General features: G+C 36.5%; 1 protein-coding gene across 1 annotated transcript in view; it reads right to left on the reverse strand.

The window, feature by feature from the left end:
- Window positions 1-24,935, reverse strand: part of SPAG17 (sperm associated antigen 17) — a 231,586-nt gene that overhangs the window by 101,455 nt on the left and 105,196 nt on the right. The window contains exons 16-20 of the mRNA XM_015076178.3: window positions 20,637-20,698; window positions 19,939-20,052; window positions 12,871-13,025; window positions 9,114-9,292; window positions 7,490-7,587 (exon numbers count right to left, since the gene is read on the reverse strand). Of these exons, the coding sequence (XP_014931664.2) occupies window positions 7,490-7,587; window positions 9,114-9,292; window positions 12,871-13,025; window positions 19,939-20,052; window positions 20,637-20,698 (608 nt within the window). The remainder of the gene's footprint in view (window positions 1-7,489; window positions 7,588-9,113; window positions 9,293-12,870; window positions 13,026-19,938; window positions 20,053-20,636; window positions 20,699-24,935) is intronic.

Below are 24,935 nucleotides of genomic sequence, written 5' to 3' on the forward strand. Positions count from 1 at the left end.
GTATTTCAAATGCTTTTTGTAAGTGGTATCTCTAACAAGTTAATATCTTGACCTGGAGACCCTGCATTTAGCTTTGCTTCTCTTCTCTCACCCAACTTCCTGGTACTACACCCTGCCAAAGCTCTTCAGATGTTACCCTTTACTCAGCTGCTTCTCTCACCTGCTGCTGCAATTTTCTTTAACGCAGGTCTTCTTTATCTTTAGCCTGAACTATTACAACAGCCTCTTAGCTGGTCTCCCTGCTTCCTATACTTTTCCACATGAGCTGAATCCCCAATTTAGATCGTAAACATGGTTAATCAGCAATATGGCAGACCAGATGTTTAAAGAAACATTCCTGGCACAAAATATTTCAAAAGTGATAGGTAAAATATAAAATCATCATAGTGCATAGCAGGGCTGGCAGCAAACTGAGAGGTATGAGAAAGCACTAATCCAGTAAGGAACAGGCGAACTGAGTAGAGAAGTTTCCGACGGCTATCTGCCCATCCCTGGAGGCCTAGAACTGGAGTTTTGATGGGCTACAGGGACTAGAGCAATAACATGGGAGTCAGACCTATGAATAGAGCAGGTATTTTTAAAAATGACACCTTTGTTGGGTGAACTAAAAACTTATCTTTCCCATATAGGAAAACCATGAATTCTAGCTTTCTTCCTTGGCCCTGCGTGAAAGGTGAGGTGGGGTGGGAGGAGTCTTCCCTGAGAACTAACCACAAGTCTATCTTCACAGCATGCCAAAATGTACATTACCTTAAAAATGTATTCTAAAAAGACTGTGGGTAGATATGAGCTCACAAATGAAAATCACAAAACGTGAGGAAGTAAGCCAAAAGCAAGAATCTGGAGAAGAAACAAACTATGAGAACATATCTGCAAAGACTGAAGGTATTGAAATTATCAAATAGAGGATGTAAAATAAGTATTTTAATCTGCTTAGTCTTTAATTTGCTTCAAGAGAAGAAAGGATCAAAAGTATAAGTAAGAAATAAGACATTTTTAATAGGCATTAAAAATAAGATGAGTTTGAAAGCCCTCTTAGAAATGGAATAGACCTTTAGAAAAGCAGTACAGTATTTAAATAGGTAATGGTTGAGTCATTTCCAGAGTTGATGAAAGACACAAATCCTAACAGTCAGGAAGGCCAAAGAGTTAAAAGCAGGCGGTAATGGTCGTGTGCTGGATCTACCTCATGTTGACTGGAAAGAGTTTATTGGTAAATTTTCAGGACTTTTGCAAGCTGGTTGTTAACTACAGCCATTATTTAAAATTAAATTATACAAATGCACACTCAAATAACATATTAAAAACAAAGACATTAAATACTCAAAACTTACCACCTTCTTCTTTTTTTTTTTTTAATGTTTATTTTTGAGAGAGAGAGAGACAGAGCATGAGCAGGGTATGGCCGAAAAAGAGGGAACCATAGAATCTGAAGCAAAAACTTAGCGCCTTCTTAATTGTTTTGTTACATTTCCCTATTATCTATGTTTTTGATGTTATTTATATCAATTATATCTGTATCATAGATATAATATGCGTACAATGTAATGGTGTGTGACTGCATAATGCTTCCAGTGCTGCATTCAGTGACGTCATATTGATGGCCTGATGGGAGTATTTACACTACACATATCAGCAAGTGCTACAAAGCACGGACCAACTGACTGTTGGTTATCCAAAGTCATGAAAGTGATGGTGAAAATGTTAATAATGCAGATTAAATTTAAAAGTGTTCTGTTTGGAGTTGTTACATTGTAACTAGTAGTACAATAAACTGAGGAAATATTCTTCTAGTATCTAAAAAGTGATGCATCTACCAAGTGAGGAACACCAAGGCTTGCTGCCAAACACAAGGAGCTAGGAAGGGTCAAGAAAGGATCCTCCCCCAGAGCCTACAGAGAGAGAATTACCCTGCCACCACCTTGCTTCCAGATTTCTAGCCTCCAGAATTGTGAGACAATAAATTTCTGTTGCCTGGAAGCTTCCCTGTTTGTGGCATTTTATTACGGCAGCCTTAGGAGGCTAATAGAGTTGGGAAGGGTAAAACAATAATCCTGGATGATGCTCGGACCCCATGTTGGGAAAGTGTTTGTATTCTGATCCAACAGCACCTTTTTTACTATTTTAATACAGATGAAACCTGAAGTGCTCATGGGCAATGACCCTCCATTGTAGCTGCTCGGTGGGGCATGCCTATGGGAACTTTATGGGTCTCCAGATACGGAAATTCTCTGGAGTACTTGTAATTTACACTGGAGCGCTGATGGCCCTTGCCCCAGGAATAGATTGGAATAAGATATCTGGTAGTACAAATAACAAGGAAAGTAACTGTTTTGGATACCACCTGTGTCCTTTTAGATGGAAAGCAAGCCCTGCTATATAACAGCACACAACAGAATCCAGTTTCACTACAAGTCTGTAAAATGAGACAGAGTGTATAGCTTCATCCCCAACTGACTTCTAAATAAATGAGTCATGGCCAATTGTAATGACACCTGTCCATAATATCTGTTCATGAACTGATTCTGTTAGGAAGGCATACCAAAAACCACTGAAATTCCAGGGTTGTTTTTTTTTTTCTGTAACTGAATTATACCGTAACCATACTGCAATATGGTGTAACTCTGGCATTGGTATAGTCAATTACCGTATGTAAATAAGTCATAATACTGATATTGATGATTAAATGTACTAGGAGATAGACAAATCTTCCTTCAGATGTAATATTAACGGAAAAATGACTAGCCTGAGGAAGAAATGGATTTTGCTAACTATCAGCTAATTTCTGTGCCAAATAGTCTATACAACATTATCCTAAGGTACAAATAATACTGAATTAAAGGGGGAACAAATAATCAAAGTATTACATAAATGTGAAAATGTATGTAATACTTTATAGGATGACTTAGTTGCTTCTTTACTTCTATCCCTACTCCATACTGGATCATCGAAGTGTTAGGCATATTCATACTGATACTATTGCTGTACCAAATATGATTATTTTGCTCTAAGAAAGCTTGGGCCAAGAATTAGGGCTTGACCTATGCAGTAAAGAATTAACCCTGCTTAAAGAAATGTTAGACTCTTGCCCAGCTTATGGGAGGTTACCTCGAAGGCCTTAGAGCATCCTGCCTGATGAGTGTCTTTGTTTACTTGGACTACAACAGGTAGTGCAATTTATAATGTAATTTATAGTGGGGTCTTTGAGCCATGTGCTATCAGCGTGACCTCTGGAGAGGCTAGACACAGTGCAACCGTGTGGTCCCTCAGTCATGTCTGTGTAACGGACCCCCAACAAAGCCCTGGACACCAAGGTTTGGGTGAGCTTCTTATATGTCAATACTCCATGCATGTAGTCACACAGTTACTGGGAGAGATAAGCACTGTCTACACAATCCCACTGGAAGAAAACAAAGGAAGCTTGTGGCTGGAACTTTCAGAGGCCTTGCTTGCCCTGTGTGTGCTTCTCTTTGCTGATTTTAACGTGTATCCTTTCACTGTAATAAACTGAAGCTGTGAACATACTAAAAAGTAAATAAATAAATAAATAAATAAATAAATAAAAATTATTATCTGATTCAGCAAAGAAGTTGCTCATGTCATTGATGAATGAGTGAGACCTATTCCTTTGTTCATTTTTGTTTTACTTGTTCACATCAATGAAAACATCAATCAACATTCATATTGAATGTTTGTCAATTGTAATCATAGGTTGACTAAGAGCTTAGTAAAAATCTGTGAAAGTATTCTGTGAGAATCAACTGGCTAAATGGAATTTACAACAAAAAGTAGTATGTTCTATAATTTGTACATTGTGTGCTCTACGCACTATGTTATCAGTAAAATTTAGAATAAACATATTATTTTGTTTCCCTGAGAGAGCTATTCCTATACATTTTCCAGCACACCACTGAGTATTTTCAAAGCAGCTGGAGAGAAAAGGTAAACTGTTGGGGTGCCTGAGTGGCTCAGTTGGTTAAGCACCTCACTTTGGCTCAGGTCATGATCTCACAGTCCGTGAGTTCCAGCCCCGTGTCGGGCTCAGAGCCTGGAGCCTGCTTTGGATTCTGTATCTCCCTCTCTCTCTGCCCCTCCCCTGCTCATGCTGTCTCTATCTCTCAAGAATAAATACACATTTAAAAAAATTTTTTTTTAAAAGAAAAGGTAAACTGTTTATAAAGAAATGACAAATTAGATCAACAATTTATTAACAACTACAACGTCAACCCAGGAAAATGTGGAACAATATCTTGAGAGTACTAAGAAGATATATAAAAAAAACAAAACGGAGAATTTTACAAATGAAAACTGTATTTAATGAATAAGGGTAAAAAAAAGCCAATTTTTAGGTAAGTAAAAACTGAGGGTTTTACAAACCCCCACTAAAAGAAGTTTTAAAGGAAATACTTCCAAAATATAAAATGTGAGAAGAAATGCTTGACAAACAAATGATAAGCTAAATAACACTGACTACGTAAAACAATGACAATAATAATGTTCAGTTTGTGGGAATAAGAAAAGATAAAATAAAACTTAAAATATAAGTTGGGAGAGGGAAAGCAAATTTTAAATAATATTAATAGGTCCTTGTATTGTTCTGGAAGAAAGTAAAGATATTTTATGAAGTTTAGACTTCATTAAATTACATATACAAGTTGAATTTCTAGAGCAACCACTAGTAGAAATAGAGTGCATACATTTTAAACTTCTGTCAAGGGCCAGATAGTTAATATTTTAGGCCTTTTGGGTCTAGAGGCAAAGTTGAGGACATTATGTAGGTATTTATGTAGTAAGCGAGGAAAGTAAGTTTTGCAAATATTTTAACAAGCCATTGAATACAAATTTCTTTTGTAATATAAGTCTACTAATAAGAAAAATAGAATTGTTTTTTGGGGGAGGACAACATTTCACTTAGGGTTCAAATTAGTGTTGCCATCATTAACTGATTGAGAATGAAAGACAAAATAAATTCAACATAAAATAAAGAAAGGTGGAAAAAAAGGATCATAGAAAAGGCAGGATATAAAAGGATTCAACTCTCCTGTTAAAAGAGAGATCATCCAGATATGGATTTTTTTAAAATCTAGTTTATAGTCCCTCTGCACAAGAGATATGCTTAAAATATAAACACACAGCAAGGTGAAAATAAAGAGATGTAAGCTGACAGTTAAATGCTACCTGAAAGAAAGATCTTATCCCTTTATTTTTCTTTATTAATTTCAGAATTGGTTTTCTAAGGTTCATAAAAACTCTGTTGGGATCTTGATAAGAATAGCATTGATTTTATAGTATATTTCATTTCCTAAGTTGAATCTTCTCATCCATGACTATGGTATATATTCCCACTTAATTAAGTGTTAAATGTCCTCAATAATATGTGGTAATTTTCCCCATAAAGACTTTGCTTATCTTTTATTATTCTTTTTGGCACCTTATAGTTTTTGTTCTTCTTGTGAATGATATTTGTTTTCGATTACATTTTCTAATTGGTTATTGCTAGTAAATAGAAACTCCAGTGACTTTTTTCCACGTGATACAGCAACCTTGCCAACTTCCTTAATTTATTTGAAAAGCCAAACTAACACTAATAGTGATGCTTGTTAATAACAACGCAAAGTCTATAGACTAATTCATTCATCATGGCCACAAAAATTCTAGATAAAATACCATCAGATCAAACCCAGTTATTTATTAAAATAATAACACGCCATGAAAAAATGGTGCTATCATTCTTAATCTATAATGTGCATAAAGATGGTTCTAGGAGATTATTCAAAATTAAAATTCCTAGATTCGACTCACAAAGATGTAATTAAGATGGAATGAAGGCATCTGTATTTTTAAGTCTCTTCTCCCTGGAGACCCCTAGGCATTCATAATACATGTCTTTGTGGGATGAGGACTAAACTTTAGGAAATGCTGAAGAGGAGTTTGCTTTAAAAATGCAAAGATTATTCCTGTTGTTAAATAAGTCTCCATACTTCAATACGTCAATAAAGAAGAAAAACCAACATACATTTTTAAATTTTAATAAAGCAACTAATAATAAACTCAAAGATTTGTCATGTAATGATGTTTACCATTAAGACCACGAAGCTAGGGAGGCTCACCAATATTAACCTACATTGTTTTGTGGTTTATTGGATACTAATGGGGGTGTGGAAGTCAGCTCTTGCCTACCCAGTATGTGAGCTTACAAAAAATCTACTGTAATTATTAGTATTTAAAATTTTTAAAAACATTTATTCATTTTTTGAGAGACAGAGACAGTGTGAGCAGAGGAAGGACAGAGAGAGAGGGAGACACGGAATCCAAAGCAGGCTCCAGGCTCTGAGCGGTCAGCACAGAGCCTAACGTGGGGCTCGAACTGACAAACGTGAGATCACGACCTAAGCTGAACGCTTAACTGACTGAGCCACCCAGGTGCCCCGAGATTCATCCGTATTTCTGTGTGTAGCTATAGGTCATGCATTCCCAGAGCTGTATAACATTTCATCATAGGACTAAACCATGCTAGGCATTCCACTGATGAATATTTGAATGGTTTCTAGTTTGGGAGAATTAAAAATAATGCTGCAAGAACAACTCTGTCCGTGTGTCTTGGTGCGCACATCCATGCATTTCTGTTAGGCATATCCTTAGGAGTGGAACTGTTAGGTGAAAAGAAAATCGTTTGCTTGACGTTAGTAGCTATGCCCAGTTTTCCAAAGCAGAAGTGCCCGCTTACATGTCAACCACCAGTGTATGAGAATTCACTGTGCTTCACACCTTTGCCAAAATGTGGTATTGTGTCTTAAATTTTAGCCAAAAATGGTTGATCTGACTACATAGAAGTAAAATATTTCTGTATAAATAGAAAAATAAGTGGTGCTTATTAATAAGGAAATTAATACTTCACATATATCCAAATTTAAACTAACAACATTTCTCTGAAAATAAGTGAGATATGTAGATATTATCTGGAAGTGATATTCATGATACTTTGCTATAAAAAAAAGAGTATGTGGAAGAGTAAAAAAAAAAAAAAAAAAAAAAACCAAATCTAAATCAAAACCAAACAAATGAAAACCCTCTTTATATTTGTGTATGCATGAATGTATAAGTATAGAGCATACCAAGTTGTTAATATTTCTTATTTTCAGGGGTTTGGAGACCCAGAGTAATTTTGACTTCTTATAAAAGCATACATTAAGTTTGTCATTAAAAATTGGAAACAAGAAACAAACACCTGCAGCAGAAACAGAGACGATATGAACAAGGCACCACATTGGATTTGGGTTTTATAAAAATGAATGATACAGAATTCCTTCAAAGTTTATCATCTGGAAGAGGAGACAGCTTGGTGGGGAGACTGCTCTTTCATTGCAGATTCAATTATTTCTGAGAGGTTAGCAAAAAAGATCACTTTTGTTCCACCACACAAACTCTCTATCACACAATAAATATGAATTTGTAAATATTCAGTGTCATCTGTCTTTCCTTGAATTACCTTGAGAGAGCCTTCTAAAATAAAAGGAATCTTTTCCTTCTCTTTTTCTTTTTCTTTTTCTTGATCCGCTATCTCTCCTTTGCTCATTCCTTTGTTACCTAAAGCCAGAGAAAATTAAACTTCTTAGTGACTCTCTATGACAAAGGTTCATTGAAGGACCAAATGTCTGAACTGTAGGGGATCTCAAAGGCTATCAAGTTCAACTCTCCATTTATTCATTCCTGACTCCTTCTCGCTGTCGCCAGAGTGGGTGTCTGAAGTGGGACTGAGCTCCTCCAAGGATGAGGAACTCAACGACTGTGGAGAATGCATTCTATTCTCACTGTGTTGAGACCTTGAAGCTTTTACTGAAGTAGACTCTCTATCCATAGAGCTTTAACCTAATTAATCCTAGCTTAAGACCACACAGAACAAATCTAACTTTTTTTTTCCACATTGAAGCCCTCCTCTTGCTATAATAGTCCTTCTGTTTGGAAGATTTACAACTTTCCTCACTTAAGAGGTCTCAAACTGAATGCAATACCTACCAAGTGTATTTCAATCTCCAACTAACTGTATTCTGGATTTAACAGCATCTAGATAGTAATTAAACTTTTGGTTCTGTTCAGAAGCAGAATAAAGAAAAGGCAATTTTTCCTGGTCATAGGCAAGTGTGGCCCTAGACACTATTGTGAGAGGGTAGCCCTACCTCTCTTTATATAGTCCCATCCATCATCCTAGATACTTAGTGCTGTCCTTCTGTGCCCCCGTCAGGAGAAAGGCCAAACTGATGGATGAATTATATAACCATTTGAGTGGATGGTGACTGATTCATTAGAATTAAGTCAAACACAAATTCTTTTGGTAATTGACAGAAGTTGAAAAATCTTTGGAAAATATATAGCTTTGCTTCTTTATGAGAAACCATTCTCAACTTATGCTATCAGAAATAATGAATATTATTAACATGGAAACCATTCCCTAGTGAGATATCCTTATTTACCACACAGGTTACCTCATTGTTTTACTCCTTTATCAAGTATCCTTCTTCTTTTTTTCACTCTCTTCTCCATTCCCCAACAGCATCAAAGCCATGGAAATTAACAACAAAAATAAATATATATGTATTGACTCCACCCCTTTTAAGTGCCTGCCACAAATCCTCAAGAATCCATTTTCCCTTTATTTCTAGATTCCTACTCCCAATTAGTCTTGAGATTCTTCTGATTGCTCTTCCAAGAAATGTCTTGTTTTAATCTCACTTTTGGAATCTATAAGTATTCTAATGGAAACATACTGACTCCGAATTTGCCTCATATATTGTCAACAAATCTTAGATAGCTGAAACTATCAACCCTACCAAAATGAAGACATCTGGCATTTCCCTAACATCACATTTAATCTGCAGGACAGATCGAATCTTCCAGATCTGGCAGGAGGTGGCATCAATATAAGACAAATATCCCATTATCCCATCACCAAATTGATCATATTTAGAACTCAGCTATTCTATTTTTTAGAGAAAGCAAAGAGTCACAGAAATTTGTAGGCAACTTGTTTTAATACTGAAATATTCAGTCTTGGTTAAATTATCAAATGGAAGAATGTCTTGGGACTTTACGTGTAAGTTCAACCAGTGACTTACTTTTAGGTTTTTTAACAGAATACATTTTGTTAGAAGTGATTTTGGTAGTAGCAGAATATTTCAATTCCAGCTCGGCCTTCGTCCTAGTGATTTCCTCAGCCATTTTAGCTTCCTGATATATAGCTTCTTCTTTTATGATCCAATCTTGAATGGAGCTTGCAACAAGTTCCAAATAATTCCTAAAATTAAAATAAAAAAAGCAACGAAGAGAAAATGACAATCGAGTTACTGTTAAAGTCAGTAACACTTAAGACACCAACCATGCAAATAAACTTTGCAAAAATGAACTGATCCTAAATTGCCCATATACCAAATGCAATAGACTCAATTATATCCTGATGTAATTCGTACAAAGTCGTCAAATATAAATATCCAGTGAGCATATGAACAATGCCCAACTTCATCCACAATTAAAGACATGCACATTTAAAAATGAGATGTTTCTAACCCAGTCAAGGATTCAAAAGTTTAATAACACCAAGAGTTGATGACAGTTTAGAGAAACAGTCACTCTCAGCACTGTTAGCTGGAGAGTAATAAGGTACAATCTCTTTTTAGAGCAATTTTATAGCATAATAGAAACTCTTTCAAGTGACGATAGCTAACTGACTGACTGGATTAATTGAAATGCTCCAGTCTTGCTGTAAACTTACTGGCCTGGGAATACCCACACTGTAAATACTGTGCCCTACGCTGCATGTGCACTTAGGCTCACATCTGTGAGTTGTTGCTCACCAGGGGTCAGTCATAGTTGTTCCCAAATCCATTCATTCTATTTATGTGGATGACTGTAATTATTTTTAATTAAATGTTGTATATACTTACAACATTTGAGTGTCCTTAGAGAGTTGTTTCTGAGGAAGTAAGTTGAAATATTTAGGTTGGAAAATCAAGATTAGTTATTGTCAGATTGTGTGAAAGTGAGGCCTAAGGCTTGAAAAATAAAGCTACAGGGTTTCTATAGTCAGGCTGTTTCACAGTTTTCTCTCATTTTTGATTCCCTTTTAAAGAAATGAACTGAAAACCGTAGACTGTAAATTTGAGGTACTCAATATCTTCATTGGGAAGGGAAAAGACATCTCAAACTCAACCTTTCCCCAAATGAACCAATCTTCCTCTCTTAGCTGATGGCAAGTCTATACTTCAGTTGATCAGCCCAAATGCCCTGAAGTTATCCTTGACCACTCTGATTTTCTCACACTCCACTTCGCATCTGTTGGGAAATCCAAATGATTTTTTAAAGCACATATTTAAAACATATTCAAAATCTAATCATTTCTCATTTGCTTCACTGTTCTCTTCCTGGTCTAAGCCACCATCGCCCCTGGCTGGGATGACTACAGTAGCCCCCCAACTGGTCTCCCTGTACCTACCCTTAACCCCCTGTAGTCTATTCTCAACACAGAAGAGAGAGATGTTTTTCACTCTAAAGGAAGATCATGTCTCTCTCAGGTTCAGAACCTTTCGATGTGTCTGCCTTTCAAACAAAACCTAGAGTTCTTGCTATTTATTCATGATGAGGGCACACAGACTCGTACACAGCCCAATCAGTATTCAAATGAGATGACAAAATAAAGAATATTTCAGCATGCAATGACTCAGGAATTCCCCAGCCAGATACTTTCTGAAAGAATTAGTCACAAATGTACTCCAGCTGCATTGAAAAAATAAATCCAAGAAAGAAGACAATATGGTATATAAATAAAAGGGCTGAGGAAGAAAACAGTACAATTTGTAATTAAATGTAAATAATTATTTGTGCTCCTTGTCTGTGATTAAAAATATTACTTAACAGTTGGAAATAAAATTTCTAGACAATTTCAAAATGGCGATTTCTTGGGAGTAAGTAAAAATATGTTAAAAATTTTAACATCTGTGGAATGATATTCATACTCATTAGCTCCAATTACGATATAAAAATATTTAAATATGTGATTTAAAAGGATAACCTCTATAGGGATATTAATAGAATATATAACTTTAAAAACATCACACACTAAGAATGAACTAAGAAAATTCAATCTAAGGATGAAAAGGGATTAATCCTAAAGTAGAAATATGCATGTAAAATTAAATGGTAAGAATGAGGCCAAACATATCACTTATAAAAACAGAAGTGAATAGATTCATTCTTTAAAATATAAAGTTTTAAAATATTGTTATTAATTATTAAATTAATTATAAAAATCTTTCAAAGACAGAGGATCTCAGAGTAGCTGGAAAAATCCAAGGTAACACTGAAAAGACATGTATCTACAAATCAAAATGACGCAGAAAAATAAAAGGGTGGCAGATGGCTGGCTAGAAAGCCAGAGAAAGTCCAGCTCCTTGATGACTTAGGTGAGTAGCTGAACTACCCCTGAGATACTGCCCAATTCTAAATTTGTCACTACAGAAGAAAAAGAATTCCCTTATTAGGTTAGCCACTGTATTCCGTTTTCTATTAACATAGTGAGACACAATTCCCAGTTGACATGTAAAATTATTGAGAAAGTCCTATCAGTAAATTTCTGTATAAGAGACTATCCAACAATATTAATATCAAACGTGGTGAAATTCAAGGTGAAAAGCATTAAGGGGAACACAGAGAGACATTTGCTCATATTGATAAAAGTTACAATGCATTAAGAAGGATGCTTCTGAAATACAGATTCAAAAATAAGTTTAGACATACACACATATACACACAATACATGCAAAACTAACAGGAGAAATAGACAAAACTATAATCATAAAGATAGACGCTAGTACATCTCTCTCAGGAATGGGCATTTATTGTGAGACGACTGTTTAATTTCATTCCGAAAGACATCCAAAATCCAAATGTCATACATGAATGTGTAGAACAAAAATCACCAAAAGTAACTGAAGAAGAAATAGAAATCCTGGATAAGAGATTAACTTTAGAAGAACCGCAAAGCTTGTAGATCATCTGTTCCTCATCCTTTCCCAATATTGTCTCTCCCATTGGGCTCTGCCATCCAGTCCGTAGGGAGCCACTACCTCTAAATAGTTTTCCATGTGAAGCATTCCTACCCTTCCCCAAATAATGTGCTATATTTTGTAAGCTACTGTATATGTGAGCAAAGGATTAGCACACGACCTGTTTTCCCAGTTATTCTGTAAGCCCATTCTCTGTGTCTTTCTGTATCCCTTTAAACTAAAACAACGCTGTACAAATAAATAAATAAATACTGGATATACATTAACCGGCATTGAAAAAATAATGAAATGTTCTCATAATCACTCAGAGGACAGAGCAAAGCTTTAATATCATCAAGAAATAATTAAGGAGCTTGGCAGAAAAAAAACATCACTGATTCCTAGAGGTCTCAGTTTGCTGAGCACCTGACCGCTGTGTTGATATGTCACTCAGTTGCCCTACTTTGGAGTCTTCCCCAGATCAAGTGGAGTTATCCAAAACCAGCATGAAGAATGTCATGTGTTATAGTTTCTACTTGGAATCTTTCAGAGGCAGTTTTATTAGGGTCTAAATAAATCAAATGTAAGGTAATGAAATCCCCACTAGACTTAATGGCTCCAGGAATGATGTCTGTCTTGTTTATTTGGTATAGTTTTAATGCTTATTACAGTGCCTGGTACACCTCAAACATGCAACTTGATAAACTAAATTGAAGGTTTAGTGTTTGGCTTGAAGCACTTACCTTAGGCTAAGGAACTGAAAGCTAATTAACCAAGTAACTAACAAGCTAACTAAAATAAGATAATAATTAACTAAACTGTCCAAGGTGGTTACCTGAATCCAACATTGGAGTGAAGAGCAATATTCCAATATTCACAATGCAGACGTTGACTATTCATTGGATTATGAAAGACTAAAAGTAGAGAGTTGTCTTGCGTATGGTAGTAAGAATCAATCCACCTGTATTGCTGCCTGGCTTCTTGAAGAACCTGAAATCAAAATAATTACATTGTTGTGTCTTTTTTTTCCATGAGAAGCATCTCCTGCTAAGGTATGTCTCTGCCCCCTTACCCTCATCCCTTTATTTCCACACTTAGTCTCACTGTTAGTGAGAACATCAGTGGTAGAATTTGGGGGGAACATTTCAGCAACTCTTACAGAAAATAAAATACTAGCCTGCAGGCATAGAGGCATTTGCTCAAGTGTTTTTTATTCAGGCTTGGAGATAATAATTAAGTCAAGCAGTTATTTAACGTTTTCCATGCCTTCATATAGATCATCTCATTTTCTCGTCATTAAAAACCTCAGATAAATAGGAACAATTATTTTTCCTATTTTGAAATATTAAAATCCTCATTTTTTCAGTGTAAACTGGGGCTGAGAAAGGATGAGAGGTTTGTCTAAGAAGATAGAGTTCGTAAGTCCTGGTGCCAGGACACCAGTCTCTGTGTCATCATTTTTGCACTCCAAAGAGTGCTCTCCACCACACCATGCTGTAGTACAGAGGAACAAGGTGCATGGTCTTTCTCATACATACTGTTTGCACGTGACTTCTAACCTTGGCCTTTTCCAAAACATTCCACCCTCAGCATGCACTGCGATCTCAGCTACTGACAGAGGGGCACAGAGGGCAGGGCACACTTTGTCCTGCTTCTATTTCACTGCCAATCAATATAAGGAAACACGTCCACAGGGAAATAAATTACACAGCTGTGGATTGTTGTTTTTGTTTTCGTTTTCAACATCAATCTCATGCAGGAACTTTCAGTTCTCTGCTGGTGGGTGAGCTGAAGGCATGGAATTGCATATTATGTTAGGAAAGGACTGTTTTACTTTTGCTTTCAATTTTACACTGGTAGCATTACCAAAATAATACATTTACTTCCCGAATCTAGTCCCCTGTATGAGTGTCTTTATGGAGTGGTATTGAAACTATTACATCTGTTCCCCGAGAGGCAATACCAGAGACACACATGTGGTGAATATTTTTGCATTAATTTTGTTGTTGTTGTTACATAGGGTACTATTCATTACTTTACTTTTTGGAGATGCAAATTCCTTTTAGACTTTAAACCCCCAAACAAAACATGTTCATTTCTGATGAACATGTATCCTTCTTTCCATTAGAGAGCTCTATAAAATTTGTTTTCATGTTTACTTTGGCTGCTAGAATTTATAGCACTAAGTTTCTCAGAGCTATGGCTGCTCCCAATCAATGTTTGATAAGTTTTCAAATAGTATCCTTCCTCTCCATTTTTTTTTACTATTTGGCTTTTCCCTATTATCCTATATTAATATTGTGGTGCCATGAACTTTAGTTAAATTTTTTTTTATTAAAAATAAACACATATTTATTGAAGCATTATTCACAGTAGCCAAGATATGGAGGCAACCCAACTGTCCAACCACAGAAGATGGATAAAGAAGATGTAAAATAGATAGATAGATAGATAGATAATGAAACCTTGCCATTTACAACAACATGGATGGATCTGGAGGGTGCAATGTTAAGTGAAATAAGTCCGTCAGAGAAAGAAAAACACTATATTATTTCACTTATATGTGGAATTCAAGAAACAAAACAAAGGAAAAAGAGACAAACAAAAAACCAGACTCCTAAATACAGAGAACAAACTGGTGACTGCCCAGAGGGGAGGTGGGTAGGGAATGGGTGAAATAGAGAAAGGGGATTAAAAGTACACTTAGTGGGATGAGCATTGAGAAATGTATAGACTAGTTGAATCATTATATTTTACACCTGAAACTAATATAACACTGTGTTATTTATAGTTCCGTTAAAAAATAAACACCTACTATGTGCCAGGTACTGTGTAGGCTCTTGGGGAAAAAATGAACAAGATAGATGAGATTTTCCTTTAAAATTTAATAAAGATTTTTACAGATCATCCTGGATTCAGGGAGGTGTCCTAAGCAGATGAAATTGATGGGAGTATCTGATTCATAGAATGGACTGGACGAGAGCAGAAGCAGGTTAATGATTAGGAGGATGTTGCAGGAGAAGAGGAGGGTGGCTGTAGCAACAGTGGAGGTGGTGAAGAGCTTGAAGATATATTTTGAGGTACACCCTTCAAAATCTGACGATGGATCAGACATGAGGGATGCAGTCAAGCTGAGATAAGTGAGAACTCTTAGCCTTCTGGCTTGAAGGTGACATTTTCTGAGATGGATGAGGAGAGAAACATTCTCACGTGGGAAAATTATGAGCTTTGTGTGGGACCCTGAAGTTGAGACGCCTGTCATAAATTCAAGTGGAATTTGGAGTTAGGTATCCTAGTATGGAACTAAGAAATCATTTGGAAGATAAAATTGCAGCAGTCATTAGCATTAGGTCATAGATAATAGATGAAATCGTCACAAGGATGTTTGCAGAGGAGAGAAGAAGGTTCAGGGCTCAGACTCAAGCCATTTCGATATGTAGACATTAGGTCAACAAAAGTCCAAACAGAGCACTGAGGAGAAGTACAGTTTGGCACCTTGGAAACCGAGAGTGGGCAGTGTTTCACAGTGAAGTGATCAGCTCTGCGATGCTGTGAAAAGACCAAGGAAGATGAAGCAAGATAATTGTCCATTAGATGTGGCAGGACAGTGATTCATAAAGGGGTGAGGACAGAGCCAAATCGAAAAAAAGCCAAAGCCTGAAATGAACTTCCATTTTAAAGATGAGAGATGAAACCCATGTACTTCTTGACACCTCATTAAAAGAACAGTAGAATTACTGGGTTTTAGTACCACAAAGCTGAAGGTCACAGGAGAGGAGACAAAGGCAACAACAGTTGAGAAGCTGGAAAGCAGAAGGATAGGGGTAACTGCCGGTAGAAAGAAAATCAAATTCTAAGATTAATTTTACGAGAGGCCACAAGTAACCTTGTGCAGAAGTGCAGAAAGGCTCAAGAAAGTACCAGAGCACTGCCCCACTCTGAGAGTGGGGTCAAGGAGACACTGAAAATAGGAAGATTAGAGTATTTTTAAGAAGCCGTTAGGGCCTCCGGAAGCCCTCGACGATTCTGAGCAACTAGGCGTCTGCCCATCTCCCACCTCAGCGGACAAAGGGAGGATTATGACCTATAGAAATGACCCCGTGGATTCTCAGAAGAGGGATCCCAGGCACTGCTAAGGGGAAGATGTGCTACAGAATAAATGAGAATTGTTTAAAAGCATAAATTGATGTCCAAGAAATATAAGGTGACCCACATGTATAATTCTACACTTTATAGTAGCCGTAGTTTACAAGTAGAAAGAAACAGATAAGATTACTTTTTAAAATATATTTTATTTGGGGCGCCTGGGTGGCTCAGTCAGTTAAGCATCCAACTCTTGGTCTTGGCTCAGGTCATGAGCCCTGTGTCAGGTTCTGGGCCTACAGTGGGGAGCCTGCTTAGGGTTCTGTCTCTTCCTCTCTCTGCCCCTCCCCCACTCGCTCTCTGTCCTTCTCTTTCTCTCAAAATAAATAAATAAAAACCTAAATAAATATATATTTTATTTAACTCAATATGTCAAAAAATTATCATTTCAATATGTAATGAATATAAAAATTGTTAATGGGATATATCACCTTTTCCATATTAAGTTTTTGAAATTTGGTATATATACTTAAACCAAATATATAGTATACATGTAGTAACATATATAATAATAAGTAATATATACTATATTATATAAGTAATATATACTATATTATATAAGTAATATATACCATATTATGTAAGTAATATGTACTATAGTATATAAGTAATATATACTATAGTATATAAGTATATAAGTAATATATACTATAGTATATAAGTAATATATATATACTATATACTACATATATAATACATAATAGTATAATATATATATTACTTATATAGTAAGTATTATAATACTATATACATATATATTAGAAGTAATGTATATACTATACATAAGTATATAAGTATTATTTATATACTATAGTATATACTATAGCAAACATACAGAACGTCTCAATTTGGACAAAGTACATTTCAGGTAGTCAGAAGCTACCTGTGAGTAGTGGTTACCATATTGAACAATGCAGATCTAGAGACTGGATGGTAAGAAGTGTAACTGCCTTCCCCCCACCACTCAGCTTCCAAAACCCTGACAGGTAAGTTATGTCTTTCAGTTAGGAGATTAGGGGTTTTCTCCCCTGGAGAATTTAAATGGTTTAAGGGTACAGACTAATATACCAACACTGATGGGTATCCCAAGGAAACTACCCAGCCAAGTCACCCAAAATGAAGTCCATTTATTGACAACTCCCTCCTTCCCTGACCTCATACAGTACTTCCTATGATATTTTTAGTGTCTCATTATTAACATGAAGAAAAAGGCAAATATCTTGAGGTATTATTCTCTGAAATGAAAAATAAAGACCAAAAAACAAAAGTAAAAATAAACTTGAGAGAAAAAGAAAAAAATTTGAGGAAAAAGACACAATCTAGGGATAAAACACTAAGACGTCAAAGGACTTTAATATCCTCATAGAGATAAGAGAAGATATGGTATCAGGTAAGACAAATAAGATGCTATAAAAAAGTAACTTGCAATTATAAATAGAACTTTAGGAAATTAAAAATGATGATAACAGAAATAGAAGCCTCAGTAGAAAAACCAAATGAAAGCTGAGCCATATCTCCAGGAAAAAAAAAAAAAAAAGACAAGTATTGGAAATTAGGAGAGAAAAGGTAAGGAAATTGGAAGTTCAGTCCAGAAAGTTCAGCACCAGAATAACAGAAAGAAGAAACAGAAAAAACAGTAGGGAGAAGGTTATCAAAGAAATGATTACAGAACATTTGTTTCCTAGAATATAAAGACAGGAGTCTCTGGATTGTTCTGGGCTTACCACTACGATATTTGGAAATAGAACCACACCAAGGCACATCAACAGGAAACCAACAACACTGGAGCAAACAGAAGATCTTAAAATCTCCCAGACAGAAGGAAAAAAACAGGCTCAAACAACTAATCAGGAATCAGAATTTCATTGTTGCTTTTCCTCAAGGACAACCCAAGAAGCTAGAAGACAATTGAGGAATGCCTTCAAAATGTTGAGGGAAAATGCTTTCTGACTGAGCATTTTATGTAAAGCCAAAGTGTCACTCAAACGTAAGGGTAGAATTAAGAGGGTTTCACACATCCAATGCCCCCCCCCCCAATTTACCTGCCATGAATTTTAATTCAGAAAGCAATTAGAAGTGATAGCCCCCTACAAAAAGGGAGTAACTCAGGAAAGAAGATGACACGTGATTCAGGAACCCAGTGTCTGGTTGGAAAGAGGGGCCAAGGATGTGACCCAGATGATAAGAAAGGAAGCTCCCAGGGCCACAGCTGTGAAGTAGGCCTGGAGGGCAAGCGGGAGTTCAGAGCATATGGGAGAGAGGTGGCTTAGATGATAAAATTGATTGAGTGCCTGTGTGGTTTAATGTATTGAGAGGAGATTTCACTCTTTGGTGGAGAGTTTGGGGATGAGTAATATAAATGCATAGTAAACTACACAAAGGAAAAAAAATGGGAAAACAAGCACCAAGGAAAACAAAAATAGTATCAAGAAAGAAAATGTAAATAGTTCAGCTATGAATAAAATTTATAAAAATGAAATAAACTAAATATTCAATATTGAGCTACACAAAAATGATGATATAGTTAACAGTGTTAGAGAATGGGAAGAAGGGAGTATATGAGTGAGTGTGTGTGTGTGTGTGTGTGTGTGTTCACATGCACATGCATACGCTAGATGGGGGTTGGCAGCTATTTCCTCAAGAGAGAATCAGTTGATGGTGATGCCCAACCAAAAGTAAAACTAAACAAAATATACTCATTATTAGAGGTAACTGAGTTAAGTAACACAAAAAGCCTGTAAATGCCTTGAAGATTTTTACCTCTGAGAATTTGGGCATGGGGGTAGGAGGGAGTTGCTATTTTTCATAAGACTCTTTATAGAACTTTCTGGGTTTAAAACTGTGTAGAGGTAGGGGCTCCTGGGTGGCTCAGTTGGTTAAATGCCTGACTCTTGATCTCGGCTCAGGTCATGATCTCCGGTTCATGAGATCGAGCCCTGCGGCAGGCTCTTTGCTGACAGCGCAGAGCCTGCTTGGGATTCTCTCTCTCTCTCTGCCCCTTCCCACCCTTGCACGCATGAGCTCTCTCTCAAATAAATAAACATTTAAAAAAATGTGTGGATCTAAAACTTTGATGTCAGTAGTTAAAAAGATAAAAGCAAGTACAGGTTTTTGCATAAAATGTATACACAGAAAATGTAGGGTTACTTGTTATTTTGCATGAGCACAAGTTCTGTGGCCAGATTTCTCGGGTTCATATCTTGCTTCTCTCACTTGCCAGCCATGTGACCTTGCACAAAAGTTACTCTTGGTCAACATGTCTCAATTTTCTATTATTTACATAGGTTTCTACTTCAAAGGACTGTTGCAAGGATTAAATGAACAAATAATACTTACTAATCATTGCTAGCAAAATGGTTAAGTGCTCAATAAACACTAGCTATCACAGGTTCCATTGACCTGTAAACTGCATCAGAAAATACTTTGAAATGTAGTGAAAACTTTGTAGAACTGATAGGCAATATGGGAAAAATAAGATTGCTTTCCCATAATGCCTTACTTTTGTTCTTAGAAAATATGTGCAGCAGTCATGTCTATTTCCTTTCTTCTTCAAGATTTTATAAAAACATCCCTTTGGGTGGAGATTCCCTGGGCGTGCATAGCTCGATCTGGGAATACATTCATTTTAAAGCTGAAGTAAATGGGAATATTGATCAGAAGTAGATCTGAGAGAGTGACCTAGAAGCGAACTGTTCTAAATCATACCATGACTCCCCAGACCTGTCCAACCGTCTCCTGGAGACTCACAGTCCATTAATACCTGAAGCAGAACTTTCGGTTTAAAATGTTCAGTGTAACTCCAGTCCATTAAACTGCGTTGTTGCGTTTTCTTTATGTCCTCCAGGTCTGCTTCCACAGTCATCTTCTTGGGTTTCTAAAAAACCATAGGAGTACAATTTCAGCTTTAATTTGTTCAAGTCCAAATGGAGCCCTCTTGGACTCCATCGACTAACCAGCATGAACTCCATTTTAATTGGGGAAATCTGCATATGTATAAATCCATATGGCAACATTTTAGGAGAGCCCTGCCAGAAAGAGTATGCCTTTGAATTTTTTTTTTTTATGGGCAACATAATCTAAATATTTTTATTGTTAGGTTATACTCTTCTGAGTCCTGTTAGCAATTATAGGCAGGTTTTCTGAACTCACTTCAAGACAGCATTAGTTCTACATGGCTGTATGGTCAGCAGGTGTTTGTGAGGTTGCCAAGCCACACTGTCTAGAGAGGAGCATGGAGCTTGGAAGTTTTGCTTAAGCCGCTAGTGAAATTAACTCCTTTCTCTCCAGTTGGAGCTGGTCTGAGGATGTCCGAGTAATCCCCTTCCTTATCCTGCTAAGCATCTCCTTTGTGTGTGTGTGTGTGTGTGTGTGTGTGTGTGTGTGTGTTTCTCACTCTGGGTCACAGTTTTCTCAGATCATCTTACTTGTATCTACACTTATAGGAAAACAATTCCTCACCTTTTCAAGAGGATCAGCCTTTGTGACTGCTTCATCTTTGATCTCATTGTTCGTGGTCTGTTCTGTAAATCAAAGACACCAACATCCAGTTGTGTTTGGGCTTTGTTCTTGCCTTTGTCAGTGCTGTGCCTTTTTGTTGCCCATATGATCTATGTTTCTGTGCTGAAAAGGTAATTCCTGAAAGGCATGTTTCATGCCTCCAAAAAGGTGTTTGTGTCAATAATTCTAAATCAGTGTCTACCTAGAAAAGTTATACTAAACCCTTGGAAAAGAACCCAGCTTCCTCTATGATACATTCCTAAATCATATCAGATAATTATGCCTTCAGGCTATCTCCCTCACTTCTAAAAATGTACCTTTACCTTTATGAGTTGCAAATATTCGCTGATTAAACTATAGCTCTTGTGATTCTGAATCTCTCATATAGAAATGGATAAACTATATAGCACATTCCCAGTTTGACCAAAGAAATGGAGTGGGTGATGAATCTTGGGGTAATGTATTTGTGATGCCGCTGAATAACTGAGCCAACATGGCTTTTTACCAACCTTAGAACGACAGCAAATTAATCGCTGCATAGTCATATATAAAATGGTCCCACCTTCACTCTCCAAACACATCCCTTCCACTCGCGTTTTGCTCCTTCCTCTCCAGGCTCTCCAGCTTGCTTGCTGTGTCTTAAAGTTTTTACACTTGCCATTCATTCTGTCTTGCTTTGCTTTTAGATAATCACTTGGTTCAAACCCTTATTTCATTCATATTGTTACTCCAATGTCATCTCTTCCAGGGCTTTTCTGCCTTTCACCCTGTTGTATTTTTAATCATGGCATTTACTAGCATCTGATAATATTTACTTGTGTCTATCTCTCCATCTTGGATGTGAATTCCTGGAGAATAAGAACCTGCTCTTATTTTCTGTAACTGTACCCCGAGTGCCCAGCACATGGTGGGACTTCAGTACAGTTCATTCTGATTGAATGAGGAAAATCTATATCATATAATAAAACCGGAAATGTATCTAAAGCCATACAGAGAGAGAAGAACTGTGGAAGAAACCCAAAACAAAAGCTTATTTTAGGGTAAGCATAAGATTCAGCTTCATTCTGTGGCAAAGAGAACTGTATCTACACCTCTAGCGGGAGTAGTTAATCATGTCTACCAAGGATAGACCAATGTTTTTCTTTCTTTTAGGAGCATAGCTACTTACATTTTTGCTACTAGTTTCATCTTGCCTTGGGCTGGTGAAGGTGATGGCATGAATGTTCCATTTTGATTTAGGGGAAAACTATAAAGTCAATTCAGTTCAGTATTTATATAAATACATCTACTCAAGAGAAAACTCGGGCCAACTATAACTCTAAATAGACCATGATGTCCCTTGTGTCCCTAAAGCAATTGATATGAAATCTGTGGAATAAAAATTATTCTATTCTGTGGTCTGCCAGATTTCCGGGAGATTTGATACTCCCTCCTGTGTCTAAGGATCCAGCAGAAAAAGTCTCCAGTTTAGAAAATATGTTTTAAAAAACTGTGCATCAGTTATTTTGTCAAAGGAAAGAACATTCTAAAACCAATCTGAACTCTTTATTTAATAGTAGAGTAAAAATCATTTTTTCCTTTCTTTCTGATTCTGCCTTCAACCCCATAATCCTTTGACAGTGTGATTCAGTAGTTTTTGACACATCTGGAAATGGATGCTTTCTCATCCCTTTGAAAAACAGCTTTCCTAATCTGTTTTACTTTAGAGATAACAAGATCCCTCTGCAAAGCAGTTACTTTATTAAAAAAACACCCAACAAGCATAGAGGGCACATCTAAACCCATAGCCTCACGGTTATCAACTCTCAGGTTTTTCATAAATATCCAATAGGCCCTGTCAAGTTCAAAAACAGTCTCAGATGGAAATCCAGTGTTTGGTTAAGAAAAGCACAAATATTCAGTCCTTCACATCCAGCAACAGGTTTTTATATGTATTTGATGCTAAGATGGTTTTGCAGGAAATACGTGAACAATTTCTGCTTTGTTTCAAACGATTTCAAGTGGCTGCTTTAGAAGTACGATTCAGAGTCAGGGGGGGCACGCAAGACCAACAAGTTCCCTTAGACACAGCAGCCATCATGGGGCACCAAAGCTCAGCCACCCTCCCCTGTCTAACTGTAACAGTTCCTTGATGGGGGTCAATACACACCCTATAGGATCCTTTACAGGTTGTGGGGGTTCAGCTCTCAAGGATTGCTCCGTCTCTAGGACACACTATCCATTATAGCATTTTTAGCCCCGAAGATTTAGAGTTGCTCAAATCATCTACTTTCCACCAGGATTTGGAACGCTAATTTACATGGTCTGACCACCAGGTGGCAAAAGTTGCCTGAAGAAAACTATACACCAGTTGCTCTTCTAAAGAAAAGAACAAAACACAAAGGAAAAAACCTTAGGCCTTATATCTCTCCTGGCTTATTCTGGATCCATATTAACACAAAGTGACTTCTTTGTCATACATTTACATTCCCACAGGATGCACTAATGCCATAAAATCCCAGATTAACTTATTTGGCTTAATTATTTCTGTGAGCTAGGCTAATATGTAAGGGCACTTAGAACAGAGAAATAGGAAATCAACCCTTTTGGGAAGTAAGACCCAATGGTAATAAAATCGAGTTAAGTATCAGCATAAAGAAGAGACCATGAGTGTGGCTAAGCCCATAGACAAGAAATTTCTGGAACTGAGGAAGCCACAAGACACAGCACTGGTTTGGAGTTAGCTCTCTGTTGGAATCCTGACTTCCTCCTACTTGTATGTAGTTGAACAAGTTACTTAACCCCTCTGGTCTTCAACTCCTTGACTTTAGAATTGGGATAATAGTATCTTACTCATAGACTTGAAGTTTATATTGAATACTAGTTAATATATGTAAAATGTCTTAGCATAGTGCTTGGAATATAGCAGGGCATTACTAAATAAATGTTATATGCTTCTCTCCTCTGTCCCCCTCACCCTCACTTATCTGCTCTACTAATCAGCAATCAGATTTTCCCTAATTCTACTCTATCAATGACTTCCTCTTTTACCCTCATCTAAGTAAATGAAAATGGCAAGATGACTATTCGGTCAATACTGACTTGGGGCTCCTGGTGGGCTCAGTCAGTTAATTGTCCAGCTCTTGATTTCTGCTCAGGTCATGATCTCATGGTTTTTGAGATTGAGCCCCATGTTGGGCTCTGTGCTGGCAGCATAGAGCCTGCTTGGAATTCTCTCTCCCTCCCTCCCTCTTTGCCTCTTTCCTGCTTGAGATCTCTCTCTCTTTCTCACAAAATAAATAAATGTTTAAAAAAATACTGACCTCACATCTGTTCTCTTATGGCACTGATGACTTACTTTTGTTTAATGCCTTTTAAAATTATGAGTTATAACACATACAGAGAAGTACATAGAACAGAAATGCTTAGTATCGTGAATAATGATAAAGTTCCAGCACTGCAGACATTTTATGTGTGTCCTTTTATAACCATGACCTCCTTGTTAAACTATCATATTAATCCTGATTTTTTTGTGTGGCTCATTTTGGGTTTTCTACATACACAATATTTACAAATAGTAATAGTTTTGTTTCTTCCTTTTCAAATCTTACATTTTCATCTCTTTTTCTTACCTTACTGAGTTGGCTAGCATCTCCAATGTAATACTGAATACAAGTGTTCATAGTATATACCTTCCTGGTGTCAAGGGAAATCTTTCAACATTTTATCTTGATATATAATGATTGTTGTAGCAATTTAAGAATAAACTTTATAAGGTAGAAAAATTTTCCTTCTATTGCTAGTTTGCTAAGTTTTTTTTTCATGAATTTCTAGAGTTTTAAGTGCTTTTTCTGCATCAATTGAGAATGATTATATAATTTTTCTCATTAGTGTGTTAATTGATAAATTATATTGATTTTTACAATGTATGTTTTTTCTCTATTCCTGTTATAAAAACAACTTGCTTGTGATGTATTAGCATCATTTTGTATATTGCTAGATCAGCTTACGTATGTTTTATTCAGGATTTTTGCATCTGCATTCATGAATCTGTTTGATGTATAATTTTCTTCTGTAGTACTATTGTTGACAGTTTGACAGTTTGATTTTAAGGCTTATGCTAGCTTCCTAAAATGAGTAGGAAAGGATACACTTTTTTTTATTTCTGGGAATAATTTTTAAGGTCACAATTATTTCTTTTTTGAGTGGCATCACTAGTAAATAAGAATATTTGCGTTGGGTGTGTCCTTTTAGGGAGGACTTTTATATTTTTATTTATTT

Source organism: Acinonyx jubatus, chromosome C1, assembly GCF_027475565.1.
Source record: "Acinonyx jubatus isolate Ajub_Pintada_27869175 chromosome C1, VMU_Ajub_asm_v1.0, whole genome shotgun sequence".
NCBI lineage: Eukaryota > Metazoa > Chordata > Mammalia > Carnivora > Felidae > Acinonyx > Acinonyx jubatus.